Raw genomic sequence first — 20,909 nt, 5'->3', positions numbered from 1 at the left:
ACACACACACAGAGTAAGCAGCCTACTTATAGGGAAACTGTATCCTGAAAGAAAAAGAGGAAAAAAAAATGGAGAGGAGAGTCGCGTCCCCGACAGAAGAACAATGTTCTGTCAGAAAAGTAGGTCATCTTGTTGAGGGGTCAGAGAAAGGGCATCCACTCAATTCAGCAGAACTCTTCAATTCACACACACATATAAACAGCTAACGAACCATCATTTCACATGCAGCAGATTCACAGGTGAATTCACTCATAGATAAACACCAAACAGAGTCTAGCATTGTATCGAGAGCATTGCACACAAGAAAAGAAAAACTCCAAACCCTGTCAGAGCAGTGGCACGGTGATTCACATACCAAACACATTAAGCCATGGTACAAATGTGGTTGTTACCGGTTGAGTCCAACCTGCAACATGTACCGATCCTACCTTTCTCCAATAATCATTCTCTAGTTTCTAATAAAAAGACTTAAGTCAACAAACCCACTCCTATTCCAGAAACACTGCAAAGCATCTCTCTAAGGCCATGTTTACACCTGGTATTAACATCCGTTTGAACCGTTAGAAAACACTCATCAGCTGATGTTAGATTAAAATTATATTTGTGAGAAATAATTTAGAGATAATAACAGGGAAGACAAAAATAGCACTTTGCTACCAGGTGTAAACAGGGCCACAGACGTCCTTTAGCAATTGCTTTCTAATAAAAGCCACAAAGACAGTCCCAGAAGCAATTAGAGGCATAGTGGTGATCGAGGAGGTCTGGGAACTCGGTAACGTTGGTTTTTGGGTCACCCTGACTCGGTTCTGAACTTTCGACCTCTATTTGACATCACGTCTCCAGCGAGTAAAAGTTAAGCATACGAAGCCGAGAAGATCTGAAACCATATGTCACATTACACAAAATACACAATCTGATGTCTCAGTGGAGCATTCAGCTTTTAACAGATGGTTATTATCCGCTAATGTCTGTTTATCGCTATACTCGGTTTGTCGTATGCATGTGTGGCCTCATTATTAATAATCAGAAGTTGTGACAGATTAAATCCATTAGATAATATTGCAAATACTGGATTTAGTTACATTATGGGAGGCCTGTTTGAGTTCACAGAACGAAAGAGAAAGGTTTCTTCTGTTTGTGTCAATTGTCACTGTTAATCTACACAATATTTTCATTAATAACAGACACACAAGCACACAGACGGAGTTTTGCATGAGAGATGATTCTTTCTTTTGTGTTCCACAGAAGAATACGAGTTTGGAGGGTAATAAACGATGATGACAGAATATTCATTTTTGGCTAAAGTGTTCCTTTAAATGAGCATTCATTGACTAGCCAGAACAAGAAAGAAAGGGAGAGGGAGAGAAAATGACTGAGAAAACATCTGAGTAATTGTCTCAGAAATAAATCAACATGAAAAGGGTTATGAAGCTCTATATTGGGTTGAATGTCTTTTGATCCATTCATCATTAGAGCATAACTTGGCCCAAATGAGAGATGGTTCAACCACCAGCGCTGTGGGGCTTCATTAACGTCACCCCACTGCTGTTCATTTATAAACATTGGGCCACAATCAGACACAAACTCTCAGTGGCTGAAACCACAGACCACCAGCTACTACAAACACACTGACCCCTCAGTGGATCTTTCCAAAACAAACCATGTGTGCTGTGTGTGGATGAGCTGCGGGGTCTGGAATATCAGCTGTGTTATGATAATGGATAAAATGACTTCCAATTTAAACCTGAAAGACGGTTTTTTATTTTTTTGCTCTTTTGACCTAAGATTTGAATGTACTATAACAATCGCAATACAAGCTCCACCCAGAGCAAGTATTGAAACTTAGGCCTGTTTCACAGTAGAGTTTCAGTCTATTTTTGCCTCAGAAACACATTGAAAATGCATGATAAACCAATCTAGCTAATTCTATAATAATTTTACTATACAGGATTTAATGAAGCACCATAAAGTGACAGGCAAACAAAGACTTTCTGTACTCTATTCAGTTATTCAGAACCTTAGAATTAATTTGGCAAATGCTCAATTATTGAAATATTTTTACTCAAAAATGAAATTCTGTCATCATTTATTTCCTCAGTCAGTGTTCACTGGACTCCAACATTGTTCTTCAAAATACCAATGTTCATGTTCCACAGAGGAAGAAACTCATCCAAATTCGGAATGACATGAGAGTGAGCAAATGACGACAACATTTGAATTTTTGTTTGGAATACACTGAACTAGGCCAACACATGGAGGACAGCCAATCAAAAGTCAAACAAAAGCAAAAGGTCTTAGTTTTCTCAACACAAACAGCTAAAGATCAGAGAGGAAACAACAATGGCTCTGTTAAACTAAACTCTAAGTGATTTCATTGGAAGAAACTTTAACATTATCACTCAACAAGAGATAAAACTAAATGCATATCTGTCGTTTGTAACTGAAATAACTCAGTCAGACGCGGCCCTTTTCCTTACAGTGGCACATCTGAATTCTGCTACCACTCTTTGCTTTCCTCATTACTCATTTATTTCTTTTAATTAGCAGTGGTGTCACACTCTCTTTATCCATCTGTAAGCTGCGAGTTTGTTTCTGATGCTTTGGTTTTTCTTAATCCGCGCTTTTTTTCCACGCAGCATGCCAGGGAATGCTGATAATGAGCTTAAACTTGTGTGTGTATGCGTGTGTGTGTGTGCGCTCTCAGCATGAATGCTGTGGGATTAGTCAGATGTTTACCCTCTGTGTGCGTTTGGCTGCTTTAATTGGCCTCTGCAATGTTCATTCTTTAAAATTCCCTACAGGGCTCATAGTCAACTCAGCAAGAGTGTGCACACACACACACACACACACACACACACACACACACACACACACACACACACACACACACACACCGACACAACTAAAGTTTGTCAGGAGGAAGGAGGAATGTTGATTACACAGGTGCTCCATTGCTGCAGTGGGAGACCAGAGACACGGATAGCGGCCCCGCGGTCATCAGCTTCGATATGAACAGGAAAGGCTCAGATATCTCTCATAACGACAACGAAAAAAAAACAAAACATGCAGAAACGGTGAGTGTGTGCTCGTTGTCACTCTCTGACTCAAATCTAAGCAGTCAATTTAATAAAACCTGAGAGAATCAAATCCCAGCTCAGAGAGGAGGGGTCATGAGTGGAAATGAACAAGAGAGATTGAGTTTAATTCATTTAAACTGCCCGTCTCTCTCTCTCTCTCTCTCTCTCTCTCTCTTTCTCTCTCTCACACACACACACACACACACACACACATTTCTCTTTTTTCTCTGATCTATTACATTTCTCTGATCCTTCCATTAACAATGAAATTCTCTGAGCAATTCAAGAAAAAAAAACATATCAACAGATCACAAGAACACAGATTAAACAGATTATAGACTCAAAGATCACAAACACACACGTTCTAACAAAGCCACAGCTAGCCTGGTGGGTGGACAGAGACCCCAGAGAGAGAGATATTTATAATTGAACTCACAACCTCAGACATCAGCCACACCTTTAAACATATGCATATATTCCTATATAAATATGATTTTTTTTTGTGCATATTGAAGCATTGGGAATTTTGTATGTGTGTGCATGCATGTATGTATACACACACACACATACATTTATGAATGTAAAAGTAAATAAATAAATAAACAGCAGACATTAGTGCAAAAACATCAATATACACACACATTCATATTATATATACACATATAAAGAGAGAGAGAGAAACCTTCACTATGCATAAACATGTCTCCCAAGACTCCTTACTTCACATCTTAATATCATCATTATACCTCAGCTGGACTTGAACCGGGTTTGTGTGTGTATAAGCCCTTTTTATCAGGCTACAAAAAGTAGTTCTGCTGATTGAACAGATATATTTCTCATTTACTTAAACGTTCTGCACTGAGGGACTTAAACCATGCTGCAGCTGACAGCCAGAATGCTAGAACACTCTGATTTCTAGGTCAGATACTCTGTGTTTTTGTGTGTGTATAAGTGTGTGCCCAGCTAAAGCAGTGACATTGTAAAAATGACTCTATTATTGTTGGATTTCCACTATAACCTCTTTCACAACTGATGTCAGGAATTGTTCTGAGCGTTCAGAGACTAACTGATGCCTCTAGATTGCTCATGTTCTGGACCCAACTGTGCATTTCAAATACAAGTTTACAAAAGAAAAAGGACTTGGTCTTTAACTTGCCAAAATATGACTGTTTTGTGAATGTGTCCGCTTTAATTTGGGGCAAAGTGAAAATGAGAATAAGAAAAAACTTACAAGAGCCTTAACTAGTAAAAAGGTTTTAGAAATGTGTCAAAAATGTTTTAATTAAAATCTAAAAATGCTAAAAGTGGTGTGCATAATGCTGATGCAAAAAACTAAATCTGAAAAAGAAACAAGAAACATTATGCTATATTCAACAACCCAACTTAAAATGCCACACTTTACTGTGAGAAAATTCTCTCTGGATAAATTAGGGTGATTAATTAAAGGATTATTAAAAGATTAATATTAAAGGAAATGTTTAAGACACTTCGCTTTTGTCAGTTGAAGAGGATTTGCTCCTTAAAATTAAAGATAATGTTATTTTCCTGCCATTTTAAAGACACTAAAGTATGACTTCCTGTTGATGTCAATGTCATCATGATGGCATAAAATGACATAACTTCAATCAGTCTAAATATCCTAAAACATCACATCAGGCATCAGAAAAGGGCTTTTTAGACTGCCACGTCAACAGCCGTTTTAACTACTTGGTCTCAACTATATGCCGGTATCAAATTCTCATGTTGCGATTAATTGCTAATGCTTTTATCACGGTGTACGGTATTATCACAATATTGAAATTTAGTTTTAAAAAAAGTGCTGTCATAATACAGTATAACAGGTTTAATAACTTTTTTTCTTATTACAAAAATAACTGAACATTTAAATGCAATAAAGCAATACAGAAAAATGTATAAAGTTAAAAGTTTTACACAGATTAAAGTGCAAAAGAACTATAAAGACCAATAGGTATCACTTTACAATAAGACCTCATTAGTTAATGACCTTAGATTAACCTTAGTTAATGAATTAACATTCACAATGAGCAATAGCTACATTTGCTACAGAAGTTATTAATCTTTGCCACGATAACAATATCGTGCATATTCATTACCGTGATATATCGCATTACCGAATACCGGCACAAGTCTAGTCTCAACTAATATGATCTGACAGCTTGCAATAAAGCTGATTGGCCGAAACTCAGAAAACAGGAAGCTATAAGATCACTATGCTATACTATTTGTATCTCCTTTAAGATCCACTTCCCATGCAGATATGCAAGGATAATTCCCACAGTTCCATTCTCTGCATCTCACTGGAATGACACCCATTTCCTGTTCCCTGAGGGTTCTTACAGGAAGTGGCCTTCCGGTCTCTCTCTGCCTGTGTTTGTTTTAGTCTCGAGAAAACATGCAACTCTGACACAACCCAAACAAAACATTCTCACAAACTGGGTTTTATGAAAGCCTTCGAGAATGCTTTCAATACTTTATACAACTCAAGGAGAGTGTTTAGAAGAGCATCTTGACTTCAGAATTGAAGGTTAACTCATTAATAGCTCAGGAGGCGGAAGGACTATGATATTTAGAAACGACTGCCGTTACAGTAAATACCTGTCTGATGTAGAGGGGTGTCCGTTGTGGGCGTTCTGTTTATGTGTGTATGGTGAGTCCGGAGGCGTGTGGATCCGATGGTACCCGCCGTGTTCCAGCGAGCCGATGCCAGCGTACGGGGGCTCCTCAGGAGGAAGTGAGGTCAGGGTGGACCGACTGAAGTCCTGGATCTCAGCATAGTCCCGCTCTCTGGCCTGACGCTGACGAATCTCTCGCGTTTTAGCCTGGATCCTACATAGACACAAGTTAAAAAAAGGAATGACGAAACACACAGATTAAAAAGAATAAAAAACAAATAAACGAGTTAAAAAACAACTGAATAACAAGTATGGACAGATCAGGATGAACAAAATACTAAAAATGAAGAAATGTCTTGATGTATGGCATGGAAAACATGATTTATTCCAGTATAATTTAATGAAGATCAGTTTAGTTCAATTTGGTACTAACCTAAACACCTGCTTGTTATAATGTATAATTATATTATATTATAGTATAATAATATTAAATTATTTTTATTAGCATTTCTGGCATTTTTATAATTCTTTTTTACTGACGCTTTGGCAACACTGTATTCAATAATATATACAATATAACTAAACATATTCATATATAAATATGCATGTATGTATATTATTAAATAATAATGTTAATTCTAAAGTTAATGTTATTAATATTACATTATTTTTATTAGCATTCCTAACATCTTTTTTTTTTTTTATCACTTTTTTGTGTTTACTGATGCTTTGGCAACACTGCATGCAAAAATATATACAATGTAAATTTACCAAAACATATTTATATATAAATATGCATATATGTATATTAAATAAATAACATAGAAAATAAGTGTGTGTGTGTATATATATATATATATATATATATATATACACACCACATACATATATACATAGAAAGACCACAACAGAAACTTTATATGAGGAACACAAAGAAAGATATTTAGATTATTTTTTTTTTTGTGTCAATGGGCCCTAATGTTGTTTTTGACCCCATTGATTTTGTCATTGTATAGACAAAAACATTATTTTTTGTGTTCCACAGAAGTCAGTCGCACAGAAATGACGTGAGGGTTAGTAAATGACACCAAAATTTCATTTTTTTTTTGTGAACTCTCTTTAAACCAAAATTCAGGACAAAGGACCTAAAAAACTTACTTAAACACCTTTCTAACGGCCATCAAAAGCAAGATGATAAATGAGTGTATACGAGAGAGAGAGAGAGAGAGAGAGATTAAGAAAGAGATCGAAAGAGTGGGGATTTCTCAGCAGGGTCTCACAGGACAGAAGGGAAAACGGGAGGGGGTTTACATGGCATTATTAATAAAACAACATGAACACACACACACCTGCAGGCGAACATTCACACGATGAACTTAAATGACTTAAACATATTAGGCTTTAGCTAAAGGATTAGTATGCAAACACGCACAAAATATGAAAGCATCATAATGCTTTAACAAAACAATGATGACACAAACAACAGGACTGAAACAATCACTGAGGAAGAAGGGTTGAGGAAGTGGGTACGGCTGGCAGGTAAAGTGTCAGGAAATGCCTCTGATTAGAGGCTGATGATAGTTAAGATTAGCTCTGACTCTGTATGTGTGTATGTACCTCTCTTGTTCTTGTCTCATTCTGTGCGTCTCTTCCTCCGATGCATGAGTTTCCTCTGCCTTCCACTTCGGACCATCCATACGCTCGTCCTTACGGTACTTCCCGAACCTTCAACACACACACACGTCACAAGTAGATGGTGTGTGATAGCACATTCTTCTCAATGAACTGTTTCAACAACAATAAAAAATATATTTTTTGGAACTTGCATTCAAAAGCTACTTGGTTCAAAACACTAGTCACGTGTCCCTTTCATTTGAATGGGCATTATGCTTCTGAAAAAAGCTCTTAAACCTGTCTGCTCTAATTAAACCAATATTAAAGCTCTTAATCCATCTATTCTAATTCATTTAACAAACTAATCACTGTTTTGCAACTCTGCAAAGCAGTGAGCGCGAAGAGTCTTCTCTTCTCTGCAAATCTTTGTTTTATCAAGCATATCGATTCATTAATATTCCGCTGACATGTGCGAGGACTGAAGTGTGTGCGAGAAAGCTGAAAGGAGTTTCAATACCTTTGTATGCCTGTGAGTTCTGATATTCTGCGGAGCTCATTAATATGTAGAGAGCTCATTAATATGAAGCAGGTATCTTTGGCTCAGTGAGGCAGATGACAGCCATTAAAACACTCCACTGCCTAAAATATTCGACGTTTTCAAAAATGGTGTATCTATTGCTGACAGATTCAAAAACCTTCAAATAAGCTGTGTTCTTGCTTTCTCTCCCCTCCAGTCTTCTCGTATCTCTCTACTAAACTTCATGGAAAATCAAACTTTTCCTCCGTGTCTTGGATGTGATTGTCCATTCTGCCTAGAGCTCAGGAACATTCTGTCACTCCACAGAGCACACAAACTCACAGCCTATCAATATTAATGATTAGATTTCAATCCCATTATTTTTTTAATATTAGTACAGGAAGTTCGAATACTAGTGAGATGCACTGTTGTCTACTGTCTATATACCTGTACACTACACTATTTCAAAAGATTGAGATCAGTAAGATAAAAAAATGCATTCTGGGACTTAAATTGCAAATTGCACATTTTTTGGACAAGTTCCGGCTAAAACAAAGTCTTCTTTCTTTATGAGGCAGCATTAAGCTTGCCAAGGAAACTACAGCTCATATCTAGAAAGCAGAATCATAAAGAAACTCGATGATGGGCTATTTTGAACAACACCCTAGCAACCACCTAACACACCAGAAACCACCCAGAACACCTTTGCAACAACACAGCACCAGCCCTGCAACCAACCACCTTAGCAATGCGTTAGCAAGATTTGCATGTGCAAAGACCACTCATTTTCTTCACTCACATCTTTCACCAATTTTGTGTTCTGCCTATTGTTGGCAAAGTCTTTGAGTCAGGAAAATGCCTATGATGCGTCGGTGGGCAGTTCACTAGGCTTTTTATTCCATTGTTGGATTTTGAGGTAATTAAGGACATGAAGAAAAGTGCTGTGGGCTCATCTGTGCTCTTATCTTCATTATTCTTAGTCTCTTTTATCTGACACAAAAAGCTGTTCAGATCTGCTTTTAATTACCTGAACATCTCTCCAAGACCCTTGAGCATTCCTTTCTTTGTTTTACCCTTCTCTTTCTCTGGCTTCTTTTTGTCCTTCCCTCCTTTTTCTTTCTTCTTGTCGTTTTGAGGCTGATTGCCATTGATCAGCTGTTGCTCGGTGACAGGAAGCGGAGTGAGATCAGCTACCGTGGAAACGGAATCCCGCCCTGATCGAGAGCTTCCTTCAGTGTCCTCCTCCACTACAGGAAGAAAAAATAGAGGTTATGGTGTTATTATCAGTCATAATCAACAAAATTAATACCGCTTAATCCAATTAACAGTCATTATCTCAACATTTGCCAAATTTTAGTGCGTTCACTGATTCAATCAGGAGCAGCCATACATGTGTCCATGCACTCCTCTTCATCCTCATTTGCTGCTGGCCTGTCGTACGATTTGTCAATTGCGGCTCGGAAGCTCTCGTTGCAGCCCCGCCCCCGTATGATGCGTGGCCGTGGCCGGTGAAAAGGCATGTCGCCGTTGAGAGTCACCTCAGCGACGGCAGTCTGTAAACTTTCCAGAGAGCTGGATTTCTTTAGGCCGAGAGACGGGCCAACATCATGTGAGGAAGAGCCTGAGGAAGAGTTCGCTAGTTAAACCACAAAGCACAATCAACTAGTTATGCGTGCAGTCTGTCCGACACAAATCTCAACCCTGATAAAAGCTGCTACATTTATCTGAACATTATGTGGAGTGTGTGTGTGTGCGCACATGAGCTGCTATCGTATGTAGTCAGCCATGAAGGCATGAAGATGCGTTTCTGTATTATGTGATGAAGATAAATGAATGTAAGTGGAGGCCAGGAAAGATTGCATGAATTTATCTTCATCACGCAGCACTGCCTTATTGAAACCTGTCAGACCTCCCCTGCTATTTTTAAATATAGTACAGTTGTGTGTTTGTAATACTGCAGTATTAGAATAAAATGGATTTTCAGAACAAAATCCTTTACAGCACCACTACAACAAAAATACAATAATATATGTAAAGAAAAAAATATATATATATAACTGTATACGTGTGTAAAAATTAAAGTAAAAGTTTGAGGTCAGTAAGATTCAGCAAGGATGCATTAAACTGATTAAAAGTTGACAGAAAGACATTTATAATGTTACAAAAGTTTATATTTCAAATAAAATGCTGTTCTTTTGAACTTTCTATTCATCAAAGAATCCTAAAAGCAAAGATATCAAGCAACGCAACTGTTTTCAATATTGATAATAATAAGAAATGTTTCTTAACCACCATTAGAATGCTTTCCAAGCATATTAGAATGATTATAGAAGAAGCATGTGACACGAGTAATAGCTGCTGAAAATTCCGCTTTGCCACCACAGGAATACATTATATTTTAAAATATATTAAAATAGAAAAAAGTTATTTTAAAATTTAATAATATTTCACAATATTCCCATTTTTACTGTGTTTTTGATCAAATAAATGAAGCCTTTTGAGCAAAATAGACTTCTTATTTACATAAATATCAATAAAATACGCAAGTGATTTCTGGATCACTACATTGGCTAAACTGCAGAGTATGAATGCTGTAACCTCTTTTTATAGGTGCCGAAATGTGCTGTTTATGAGAGGTGACAAACGGGCCTAGGAAAGTAATCAACGATGAAACAGTAGGAACAAATTATCTCAACACAGAAGAAAAACAGGCAACTAATCCTGCAGTGTACAATAGAAGTGAGTGTGTGTGCAGGAATAGAAGTGCAGGAGTGGTCATGCTTACCTGGGTGGTTTTCTGTGTAGTGTGTGAGGTTAATCTCATCAGCCACTGTGTGAAGGGCACACAGACATACACATACATTGACAGGACGGTTAGTATGACCATTCAACATGCAGCAAGCAACCAGGCACGTTTCAACATCAACAAATCAGACGACAGAAACAATCAGTCAGTGCTCATTAACAAAACGGGTGTTTCCACAGTGATTCTGCTGATTCAGAGTTATCACTTTTCCACTGAGACCATGCAGGTGCCCAAACTGACCTCATTCCACATGTTGGGAAAAATGTGATTCATCCTTCATCCCCTTTAACTTGCTGATCTCATAAGCAGGAATTACTCACATCAGAAAACGAAATTATAAAATGTAATTGATACAAAGTTTTTAAAACAACAATTCAAGCTAGATATCTAGATAGTGTTATCTATATCTAGAAAAATGACCTACAACAAAGCCACTCAGCAGTGGTCTAGAAATCTATATTCGAAACTGAAGTCAAATTAGAAAACTGTCAAATTAAATAATATGCAAAGAAGTGGTGAAGAAGGCCCACATGAGTAAAAAACTCCAAATAAAACAAACACGTTGTTCGGCTCTACTGTAGAGTCAGTGGAAACACTGAGCAGATCTGCAGAAGGTTCTGCAGGATCCCTTGTCTGCACTCTGGCACCATTTCAGTGGTAAAGCGGTAAGTGAGGAACATCCAGCAGAATTGGATGAGTGGAAACAGTGTTCAGATTAGAAAGCACATGCACAGTTCAGACTTAGTGACGGTGGAGCGGTGAATGGTGATGCCCAGAATGAGAGGCATTCTGAGAAGTGCTCTTATAAAGAGAGGAAAGTAACTTGAGCAATGGATTAAATTTCGAGGTGGGAATTTATTTACTGGGACTGACCTTTAGAGTATCTAGGTCCAAGCTCTGTGTTTGGGACTGATCTTTAGAGTATTTAGGTCCAATTAATGTTTTTGAGATTGACCTTTACAGTACTGAAGTCAAAGCAATGTGTTTGGGATAGACCTTTAGAGTATCTGGGTCTAAGTAATGTGCTTTGAGTTGATCTTTAATTAAAGTAATTAGGTCCAATTCCCGTTTTGGAGATTGACCTTTAGAGTATTTGGGTACAATCACTGTGTTTGGGGCTGATCTTTAGAGTGTTTTGGTCCAAGCACAGTGTTTGGGACTGATTTTTACAGTATCATAGTCCAAGCACTGTAATAAAGACTGGCCTTTAGTGTATTATAGATCCAGCCACAGTGATTGGGACTGACCTTTAGAGCAGTGGTTCTCAACCTTTTTTTGAGTACTGGACCCCCCATAATATCTCAATCCAACCTCATGGACCCCCGCCCCCCCATTGATATTGACATGTTTTTGTGTTGTCCATTTTGCTTAGCTCTTCTGGTGTCAGGTCCACTGATAGATGGCCTATCAAGCCACCTGTCCATAGGCTGGTCTTGTTAACTATTTTTTTTATTTAGCGATATATTGCCCTAAAAATAATTGCGAGAAACAATATTATTGTCATTTTATGCCACTGACTATATAGTGATGTTTCAGTATCAGTGCTGGGCTGTCAGGCATTGTTACACCAGCAGGTGGCGGCAATGGATTGACTTTACGAGTGAGTCATCATTAAAAAAAACATTCATTCACCAGATACACTTAAAAACGCTGATTCATTCATGAATGAAACAAGGTGTTGACATTAATTTACTTTAAGTGCCAGTTTACAAGGCTCAATCAACAATCAACGCATCACATGGGTTACAGTGAAGCTGATATTTCACTTCATGGAGAACAATGCCATTGATTCAGTGTACTGAACAGCGCTGACGACAGTCGTGGGAAATCCCCTTAAATACTGAAAGGATACAACGACACAGATATCGCTTTCATCTTCTCACAACTGATGGCAAACTGATTTTTTCATGATTATATGAGTTGACCTGAAGAAAGACAGACCCAGGTATTCACACACCCTTAGTTCTGCTGACGCTGTCACCTGTCTCTCTCTCTCAATACAATTTAATTAAATTTGTGCTTTATTGGCATGACATTGGCATGACAATTGTTACAATGTATTGCCAAAGCATAGTGTTTATATTGAATCTAGAACAGATATATAAAAAAACATGCATGTATATATCAGTTCATGGTTATAATAATAAAAAAAAAACATTTTTGTAATGATTCTACAGACCCCCTGCAATTACGTGACGGACCACTAGGGGTACGCGTACCCCCGTTGAGAAAAACTGCTTTAGAGTATCTAGGTCCAACTACTGTGTTTACTGTGCTCTTACAATGTGACTAAAGGTCATTTTTAAGACTGACCTTTAGAGTAACTAGGTCTAACTACTGTGTTTTGGGTCAATGTTTACAGTATTTAAGACCAAGCACTGTGCTTCAAGTTGATCTTTAGAGTATATAGGTCTAAGTACTGTGTTTCAAATTGATCTTTAGAGTGTATAGGACCAAGCACCCTGCTTCAAGTTTATCTTTAGACTATCTAGGTCTAAGTACTGTATTTTGAATAGATGTTTACAGTACCTAAGACCAAGCACTGTGTTTCGGTTGATCTTTAGAGTACCTAAGTCCATGCTCTTGGACTTGCGGGTCTTGATGATGTCGAGTTGGCTTGCGTCTCCATACTGCTTGGTGCGTTTCTCAGACATGCTTTGCCTGCCAAAGCCTTCCCTCTGAAACGCCCCCTCATCATTAGCACTGGAAGAGCTGAGGGAAGGACAGAGAAGGAGAGAGAGATTAAATCACAGCACAGTGTCCAGCCCTTGGCCCTGTTCTAATAACCGAAGCTCCTCTGACAAACAAACAAAAGGCCATGGACTCAATTACAGCAGGAAGATCGTCAGAAGAGTCAGAGAGTTGATGCTCAAAATAGAAACAAAGACAATAGATACTTCAACAAATAAATTACAAAACTTTCTAAACTGTCCACTTTTATTTACCTGTAGGGAAGTTCTTGGACCCAGGGTGGCGGCGGAGGTGTCTCCACAGCGAAACCCATGTCATCGTGAGAACTGGATGACGATTGGTCAGACAGCTGGGTGGGGAGAACATGTGGCCTGTCGTCTTCAATTATGACTGTGTCATCCTGAGGCATGTTGACCGTCGGCGAGAGCTGATAATGATCTACAATGAGATAAGAGCAGGAAGGGGTGTAGGGACAATCAAATTATGTTATTATTAGGGCTGCACGATAAATCGCATGCGATATTTAATGCGCATCTTGTCAGTAAAGCCAGTTCTGTAATCAGCGGTAAATCTCCATCACGTGCGTGCTTTCACATGGAGCAGCAAGATGCGCATTAAATATCGCATGCGATTTATCGTGCAGCCCTAGTTATTATTAAACAGTAATCAAGTAATACAGCTAATCCTGATCATAGTGGGGGTTTCAAGATGTGCAGATGGTAAAAATAAAGATGACAGTGTTATGTATAATTCATGCAAAAATAAATCACCTAATTTTGAGCAAAGCAGGTCAGAGAATCACGAGAAACAGTGCATTATTTGTGTCTTACTCAGCATGTTGAGAGATTTACAAATTAAAGACATGGTGTAGTGCACCTCATCTGGACATGCTTGCTTGCTCTTACATACAGCCTGGATGCAATTTGCATGGCTGCTTTTTCTATATCATCTTGTGCAAACAAATTTGGCCCTTTTTCCAGTAAATACTGAGAGAAATTAGGCGGTTTAGAGAGAAATAGTGCTGTTAGCTTGTTTGTGTATTTAATCAGTTAAAAAATTTCCCACCCTAGTCTAAAATAAAGCCCATGAGAAACACTTTCTTTTTTCCAGTACATGCTTCAATAAGTGAAACCGCGTGGGATGTAAACGATCACAAAATGCACTATGGTTGGGAACAAAGTGCTGTTTTAAAGAAATACTGGAACCAAATGATTCTCTTCACGCTCTTTAGCTTGTTAATGGTTCATGAGTATCTTTTTCCGTTAAACACTGTAATCTTATTTTTCCCATTCATTGTCCCAATAGAGATTTAAAAAAAATCTTCATTAAAGTATAATAAGCCATGAATCAATCCATAACATTACAAACTTGGATTTGAAGGAAAAAAAGACAAAGATACAAAAGTGTGTACTTTACGGCTTTAACAAGGGAAAGAACTACAAACCCATAAAGCATTGAAAACTAAATTTTGGAATTCAAAACGATGAAAAAAAAAACAATATGGGCACTATAAAGTTCTTTTGGCACAATTTGCTTGTCACCGATTGGTGGAGATTTCTTTACAGAATCATGGGTAATGTAGTTTTTCCATTAGGAAATTCCATTGTTAAACATGATTGTTTAAAAAATAATAGCTTTAATAAAAGAATATACCATTGATTAACAACCTCATAGATCACAGTACCCCTGCCTTTTAAGGTAATTTACCTATGGAGAAAATTTATTTGATTTTTACTTCCAGACTAATGCATTCTAGTTCTCTCCACCACACAAATACCTAATAAGCTAATTTATTAAAAAAACAATTCAAATCCTCATAGCATCTGAAGATGAGACATTAACCTGCTGTATGTTCATAGAGAGCCTCACTCAAGCAGATCCAAATCCAATCAGCACACAAACAACAACGTTACCCCATTACTAACACATTTGCTGAGGTGTGTTTGAAAACAGGCCTTTAAATTTATGGACACAGTCACATTCTGATCAGAGTGAGTTTGTATCTCTCTGCAGGAGTGCTTGTGGAGAGCGAGCAAGTGGAAGCCTGTCTGGGTGAGTGTAAATGGATGGCATGGCATGAGCATGACTCTGCATATACATTGAGTAAATGGAAAAGCATATGCACATCTGTGTGTGGCACCCTGCTACTGTCATTTCCCATGAGTGGATTCAGTTGTTGACAGGCAGGATAACAGCTCCGGCTGGGCTCTCTCTCTCACACAGAGAGCTCTCAGTAAACCTCCACGGCTCTGCATCTGTTTGTCCAGGGTAACACTCATATGTTTTCTGTTAGACCACATGTTTCTTACACACTGCAGCCCAGAGATGCCAATTCTACTTCTGAAACCTGATGCTGCGTTCAAATGTGATTGTAGAGAGCATCTGGTGATGGTTAACTTGCAAAATAATGCAAATAATTACTTGCTTGGGGAAAAGAAAACCCACTCCTAAACCCAATGTGTTTTAGCTGATCTGAATGACATATACATGCCTACATATGTGTTATTTTAAAGAAATGATCTATCTATCTATCTATCTATCTATCTATCTTTCTAAAAACATTACATAAAAACATTCATTAATTTCTTTATTATATATATAGTGAAATAGAAATATATAAAATACGCAAAAATACTTTGATTTATTAAACACAACATTTAATATTTATATATATACTTCTCTAAATTTAGCTATGCATATCACTGATCTATCAAAAAGAAAAAAAGTAAAAAAAATTTTTTTTTTTTTTAAAAACAGAAATTGATGTCAAGGCTTTGGGGCACGTTTCAGCCAGTCAGGTTGGAAGACCAGCTTTAACTGGCTAAAACCAGCAAACAAGCTTAGGCTGTCACAGAGATGACAAATTTAGACCTTTAAGTGTGTTGTTGACTCACTCATTTTACGATTATTTGTGTTGGCATGTGGCCTCAGGTTGTTATCAAGCCCCTCGATTCCGTATAGCGAGTGTGAGATCCGTCGCTCGTGGTCATCAGGAGACGGGCTCAGGGTCCGCTCTAACCCTCGGGGACTGCATCGGCTCTCACCCTGACAGAAACCAGAACAACAAGAGGAACATCATAATTCAAATCACACAACCTCTAAATTTAACTCCTAAGAGATTTAACTGGCTATTATTTAAACTATTATTTAAACACAACAGACTTGTGTTGTGGTGACAAAGCGGTCAGAATCAGCTCCAGTGGGCTCTGTCTCGTTCAGATGCAGACAACTGAACACTCAGCATGATGGGAAAATCTTGTGCGGTTATGATCCTGCTCAGGCTAAGACGATTACCATCATTATCTTTATCAACTTTAATAGCCTAGTGACACAAAAATGCACAAGTCCATCATAGTTTTCCCTTCAGAATTACAGAAAATGCTTCTAGAAAGCCCTTGTGGATACATTTTTGAAATGCAGTGACCTGACTGCCTGGTCTTTAAATGGATCAGACATTCTCTACAGAGAGAAAGAAAGAAAACAGCACGTGGTCGACCTTAATGTGTGCTGAAGTAGGGATGCTTTTAAATTGTGTCTGTTTTTAAAATCAAGGCAAGACTAGAGGAATTAAAATGTGTCGTGACAAAATATGACCAAGCGTGACAGAGAGTTGAGATGTAGTGAGCTTTATATTCTGCAGCACATCAAGTTTAAAATTTTCATTAAGATGTTTTTAATGGAACAGCCCATTTCATTTCAACCCAAAATACTAATGAGCTATTATAACTAATATATGAAGCACTATTTAGACCTTCACATGAACAATGAACAAAGCTTTCAGACTTTCCTCAGCTCGATTCTTCTCTCTTTACCTCAAGGCGTTTGTTGATTCGTCTTGCCACAATCAGCTGAATCATCCCTCGCTTGTTGCCCTCCGTTGACATGGACTTGCGCAGTGTTTCCATGGAGTCCTGGTTTGTCTTCCCTAACAACGACTCCCCATTGACTGCGATTAGCTGATCGTTGACTCGCAGCCTTCCGTCCTACACCAGAGAATGAGATTATGACGACCATTCAAGACATTTAATATGTACACTGTGCTACTAATAACAAAACTATAAGACAATGACCGCTAACAAGTCAAACATTCATATAATAATGTTATAAACATTAATCAATTACAAAGACTACCATTCAATATTTTGGGGTAAGATTTTTTTTAAAGAATACTTTTATTCAGCAAGGGTGCAGTAAATTGATCAAAAGTGACAGTGAAGACATTTATAAGGTTTCTATTTGAAATAAATGCTTCCCTTGAAATTTCTCTTCATCAAGGAATTATGAAATTAAATTACTGCAGTTTCCACAAGAATATTAGGTAACTGTTTTCAACATTAATAAAATTAAGAAATGTTTGTTGAGCCATAAATCTGCCTATTAGAATGATTTCTGAAGGATCATGTGACACAATGGCTGATGAAAATTCAGCTTTGCATGACAGAAATGAATTATATTTTAAAATATATTAAAAGGAAAGAGTTTTTTTTAATTCTAATATATAATATATTTCACAATATTTTACAGCATTTTTGATCAAATAAATACAGCCTTGCTAAGGCATTAGAGACTTGCTTTAAAGTCTCAAACTTATGAATGGTTGCAAATTTATATTAGTATATAAATAATATAAATATACTAGTATTTATATTAGTATATGAATATAAAAATAATATATTAAAATATTTTTTTCCCCAAAAAAATTTGTGCAAGGAACATGAAAATATTCTGCTATTTTTGTGTGTATACATTTCTAACCTTGCATGCTGCTCCTCCATTGATAATAGACTTGACGAAGATGCCCAGGTCAGCGTGGCTCTCCTTTGACCTATTACCCTTGACACTGACTCCTAAACCCGCCGAGCCAGAATCACTCAGAGGCACTTCCAACATCAGGAACTCACGTGTCCCATCTGGGGTTAAGACCAACTCCTCATCTTCTACCTTCTACAGAGACAGAGACAGAGAGAGACATTACTGCAATTACCGACTGTATAGAAAGAAAGAAAACTTGGTCATCTTTGCATTTAAATGGCTGTTTAATCTTCTTCATCAAACTTAGACAGAAAATGGGGAACAAGGACAGCCGGGAGAGAAATGTTCATTGAAAAAAAAAAAATATATATATCTTCATGTTAATACACTATCATGGTTTGTGACCTCTTAGACCGAGCGCACACTATAAATCAGCCGTTCAGAGACTATTTAAAGACATTTACTCACCCTCAAGTCATTCCCAACCCATATGACTTTCTATCCTTCATTGAACACAAAAGGAGCAATTCTCAGGAAGCCTCAACTGAAAAGAGTCACCAGTGCAATTCTTCATAATCATCTTTTTGTGTTCCACAAAAGAGATAAAGTCATACAGGTTTGGAATGACATGAGGCTGAGTAAATGAAAATTAATTTTTGGGTGAATTTTCCCTTTAAAACATGACAGAATAGCTAATTTCTCGTATCTTGCAGTGTGCAATAGACTTTAAACACTATGAATCTCTGCACTAGACGTTTAAAATTCAAGTCACTCTCTTGTCCAGTACTATGTCCCTGACACACACAGCTGCCATTTTCACCTGCTTTTGAAGAAAATTCAGCACATGTAAATGAGGCGGGGAGGGCAGCTTTCATGAGAAATTATGCCCGCCAAACCTCTGCTCTCTGATTCAGACACACAGATAATAAACCCATTACGTTTGCTGCTCTTCTGACCACTCCAGTGACTCCCTCATGTTAGCGGCTGTCAGTGTGTGAGTGTTTGTGTGGGAAAGAGAGAGTGAGAGAGATGAGACAGCTTTAACGACCATCTACTGAGTGACTGCTCTATAAAGTATATCTTTATTGAGCTTTAATCACCTTCACTTTAATGTAACAACCTTCGACACACACACACACACACACACACACACACACACTTGTGTTCAGAAGGAAATGGATGGCTTTCATTTAGTTCTCTCCTGCTCTCTGGACTGCCACTGTTAGAGCAGATCTTATCAGACTTGAGAGGTTAATGCACAAACAGCGGCGAGAGACAGAAAGGGGAAAACAGACAAAAAGAAGAGAGAGACAGGACGGGCTCACAATGACCTTTCACACTCTCACAGTGTTTCTGAAGCGCACAGCTGCAGCTCTATACAGACCAAATGTTCGAATGCAAGGTGCGCAAGTCGCATCACGTCAAAAAAACTGCATAACTCAAACAACAGCGATTAGATTTAATAACCACAACCAGATGAGTATGAAATAATAATGACTAATTTCCTGAGAAAATCACAGCAACATAAAGTCTTTTAATACAGCACAAAGACAGAAAAGGATACAGATTGAGATACAGAGAGAGTGAGTCAGATTAATTAGTCATTTATCATCTATAAAAGACTGAAAATTAAGTAATTTACTCACCCACATCATCTCAAACTGGTATGACTTTCTTTCTTCTCCAGAACACAAAATCTTTTAAAAACGTTTTTGCAATAATTTCTTTTTTATATATATATCTTACTTTGTGTTTGCAGAAGAAATAAATACTTTTGGAACAACATGAGGTGGAGTAAATGAGTTTTTATTTTTGGGTAAACTATCCCGTTAGTGCTGGATCAGAATCATTAAAGAACAACACATGCACATACTTTGCATGACAACAATTGCACTGAACCTCTCTGTTAACAGTTCTTCTCATGTACAGATGTAGAGAAGTATGAGCAGGTGTGTGCAGTTCTTACCCATTCTCTTGTGTTCTGCATTGCTGGTTCTGTGTTCTAAAGAGAGTGAGGAAGGAGAGGACTATGGTAATACTGCAAATGAAAAACCCTAAATGCTAAAAACAAACATGCAGACAGTGCAACCAAAGATGGTTCTTAAGATCACTCAAACTGGGTTTAATATCGTAGTTCAATTGGCTTTTTGCCTTTAATATGAATGTGAAAATTGACCCAATTTACCTGAATTGACCCTTCTCAAACTAAGAGGTAAAACAATGATGTTTTTAAATCACCAGCAAAAAGAAATAAAATGAAGAAAGCTAAAATGAAAATGGTTTAAAAAAGCGTGAAAGTGACGTGACGTGGCCTGTGCTCTGCATTTATCCCATCCAAAGTGCACACACACAGCAGTGAACACACACACACCGTGAACACACACCCGGAGCAGTGGGCAGCCATTTATGCTGCGGCGCCCGGGGAGCAGTTGGGGGTTCGGGGCCTTGCTCAAGGGCACCTCAGTCGTGGTATTGAAGGTGGGAGAGAGCGCTGACTCCCCCCACCTACAATCCCTGCCGGTACGAGACTCGAACCCACAACCTTTGGGTTACGAGTCCGACTCTCTAACCATTAGGCCACGACTTCCCCTAGCGAAAATAATCAAATAGAAATAGTCCTCTTTATAGAGCTCTCATTGAAATGCAAATAGTGTGAAGAAAATGTGAAATTGCAAAACTTAACCTTGACTCAAACACACCACGTGGTGAGACTCTAAACGTCAGAGATGCTGTGCGATATAGTGATGGACAGTTTATGAAGACATTAGCAGGAGGATTTCACACCTCGACACTCTCTCACGCGCACACACACACACACA

General features: G+C 38.0%; 1 protein-coding gene across 2 annotated transcripts in view; it reads right to left on the bottom strand.

Moving 5' to 3' along the window:
* Positions 1 to 20,909, bottom strand: part of LOC107690576 (partitioning defective 3 homolog) — a 91,788-nt gene that overhangs the window by 21,754 nt on the left and 49,125 nt on the right. The window contains exons 12-22 of one of the 2 annotated variants that reach the window (XM_016488946.1): positions 20,057 to 20,092; positions 18,094 to 18,282; positions 17,151 to 17,321; positions 16,233 to 16,383; positions 13,593 to 13,776; positions 13,217 to 13,359; positions 10,627 to 10,671; positions 9,232 to 9,462; positions 8,869 to 9,088; positions 7,328 to 7,435; positions 5,694 to 5,924 (exon numbers count right to left, since the gene is read on the bottom strand). In XM_016488946.1, coding sequence (XP_016344432.1) covers positions 5,694 to 5,924; positions 7,328 to 7,435; positions 8,869 to 9,088; positions 9,232 to 9,462; positions 10,627 to 10,671; positions 13,217 to 13,359; positions 13,593 to 13,776; positions 16,233 to 16,383; positions 17,151 to 17,321; positions 18,094 to 18,282; positions 20,057 to 20,092 — 1,709 coding nt within the window. The remainder of the gene's footprint in view (positions 1 to 5,693; positions 5,925 to 7,327; positions 7,436 to 8,868; positions 9,089 to 9,231; positions 9,463 to 10,626; positions 10,672 to 13,216; positions 13,360 to 13,592; positions 13,777 to 16,232; positions 16,384 to 17,150; positions 17,322 to 18,093; positions 18,283 to 20,056; positions 20,093 to 20,909) is intronic. The other variant, XM_016488947.1, reaches the window with a different exon arrangement.

Source organism: Sinocyclocheilus anshuiensis, unplaced genomic scaffold, assembly GCF_001515605.1.
Source record: "Sinocyclocheilus anshuiensis isolate Anshui unplaced genomic scaffold, SAMN03320099.WGS_v1.1 scaffold2347, whole genome shotgun sequence".
Taxonomy (NCBI): Eukaryota; Metazoa; Chordata; class Actinopteri; order Cypriniformes; family Cyprinidae; genus Sinocyclocheilus; species Sinocyclocheilus anshuiensis.
The sequence above is the reverse complement of the archived record's forward strand: the minus strand, read 5'-3'. Positions and strand labels throughout refer to the sequence as shown.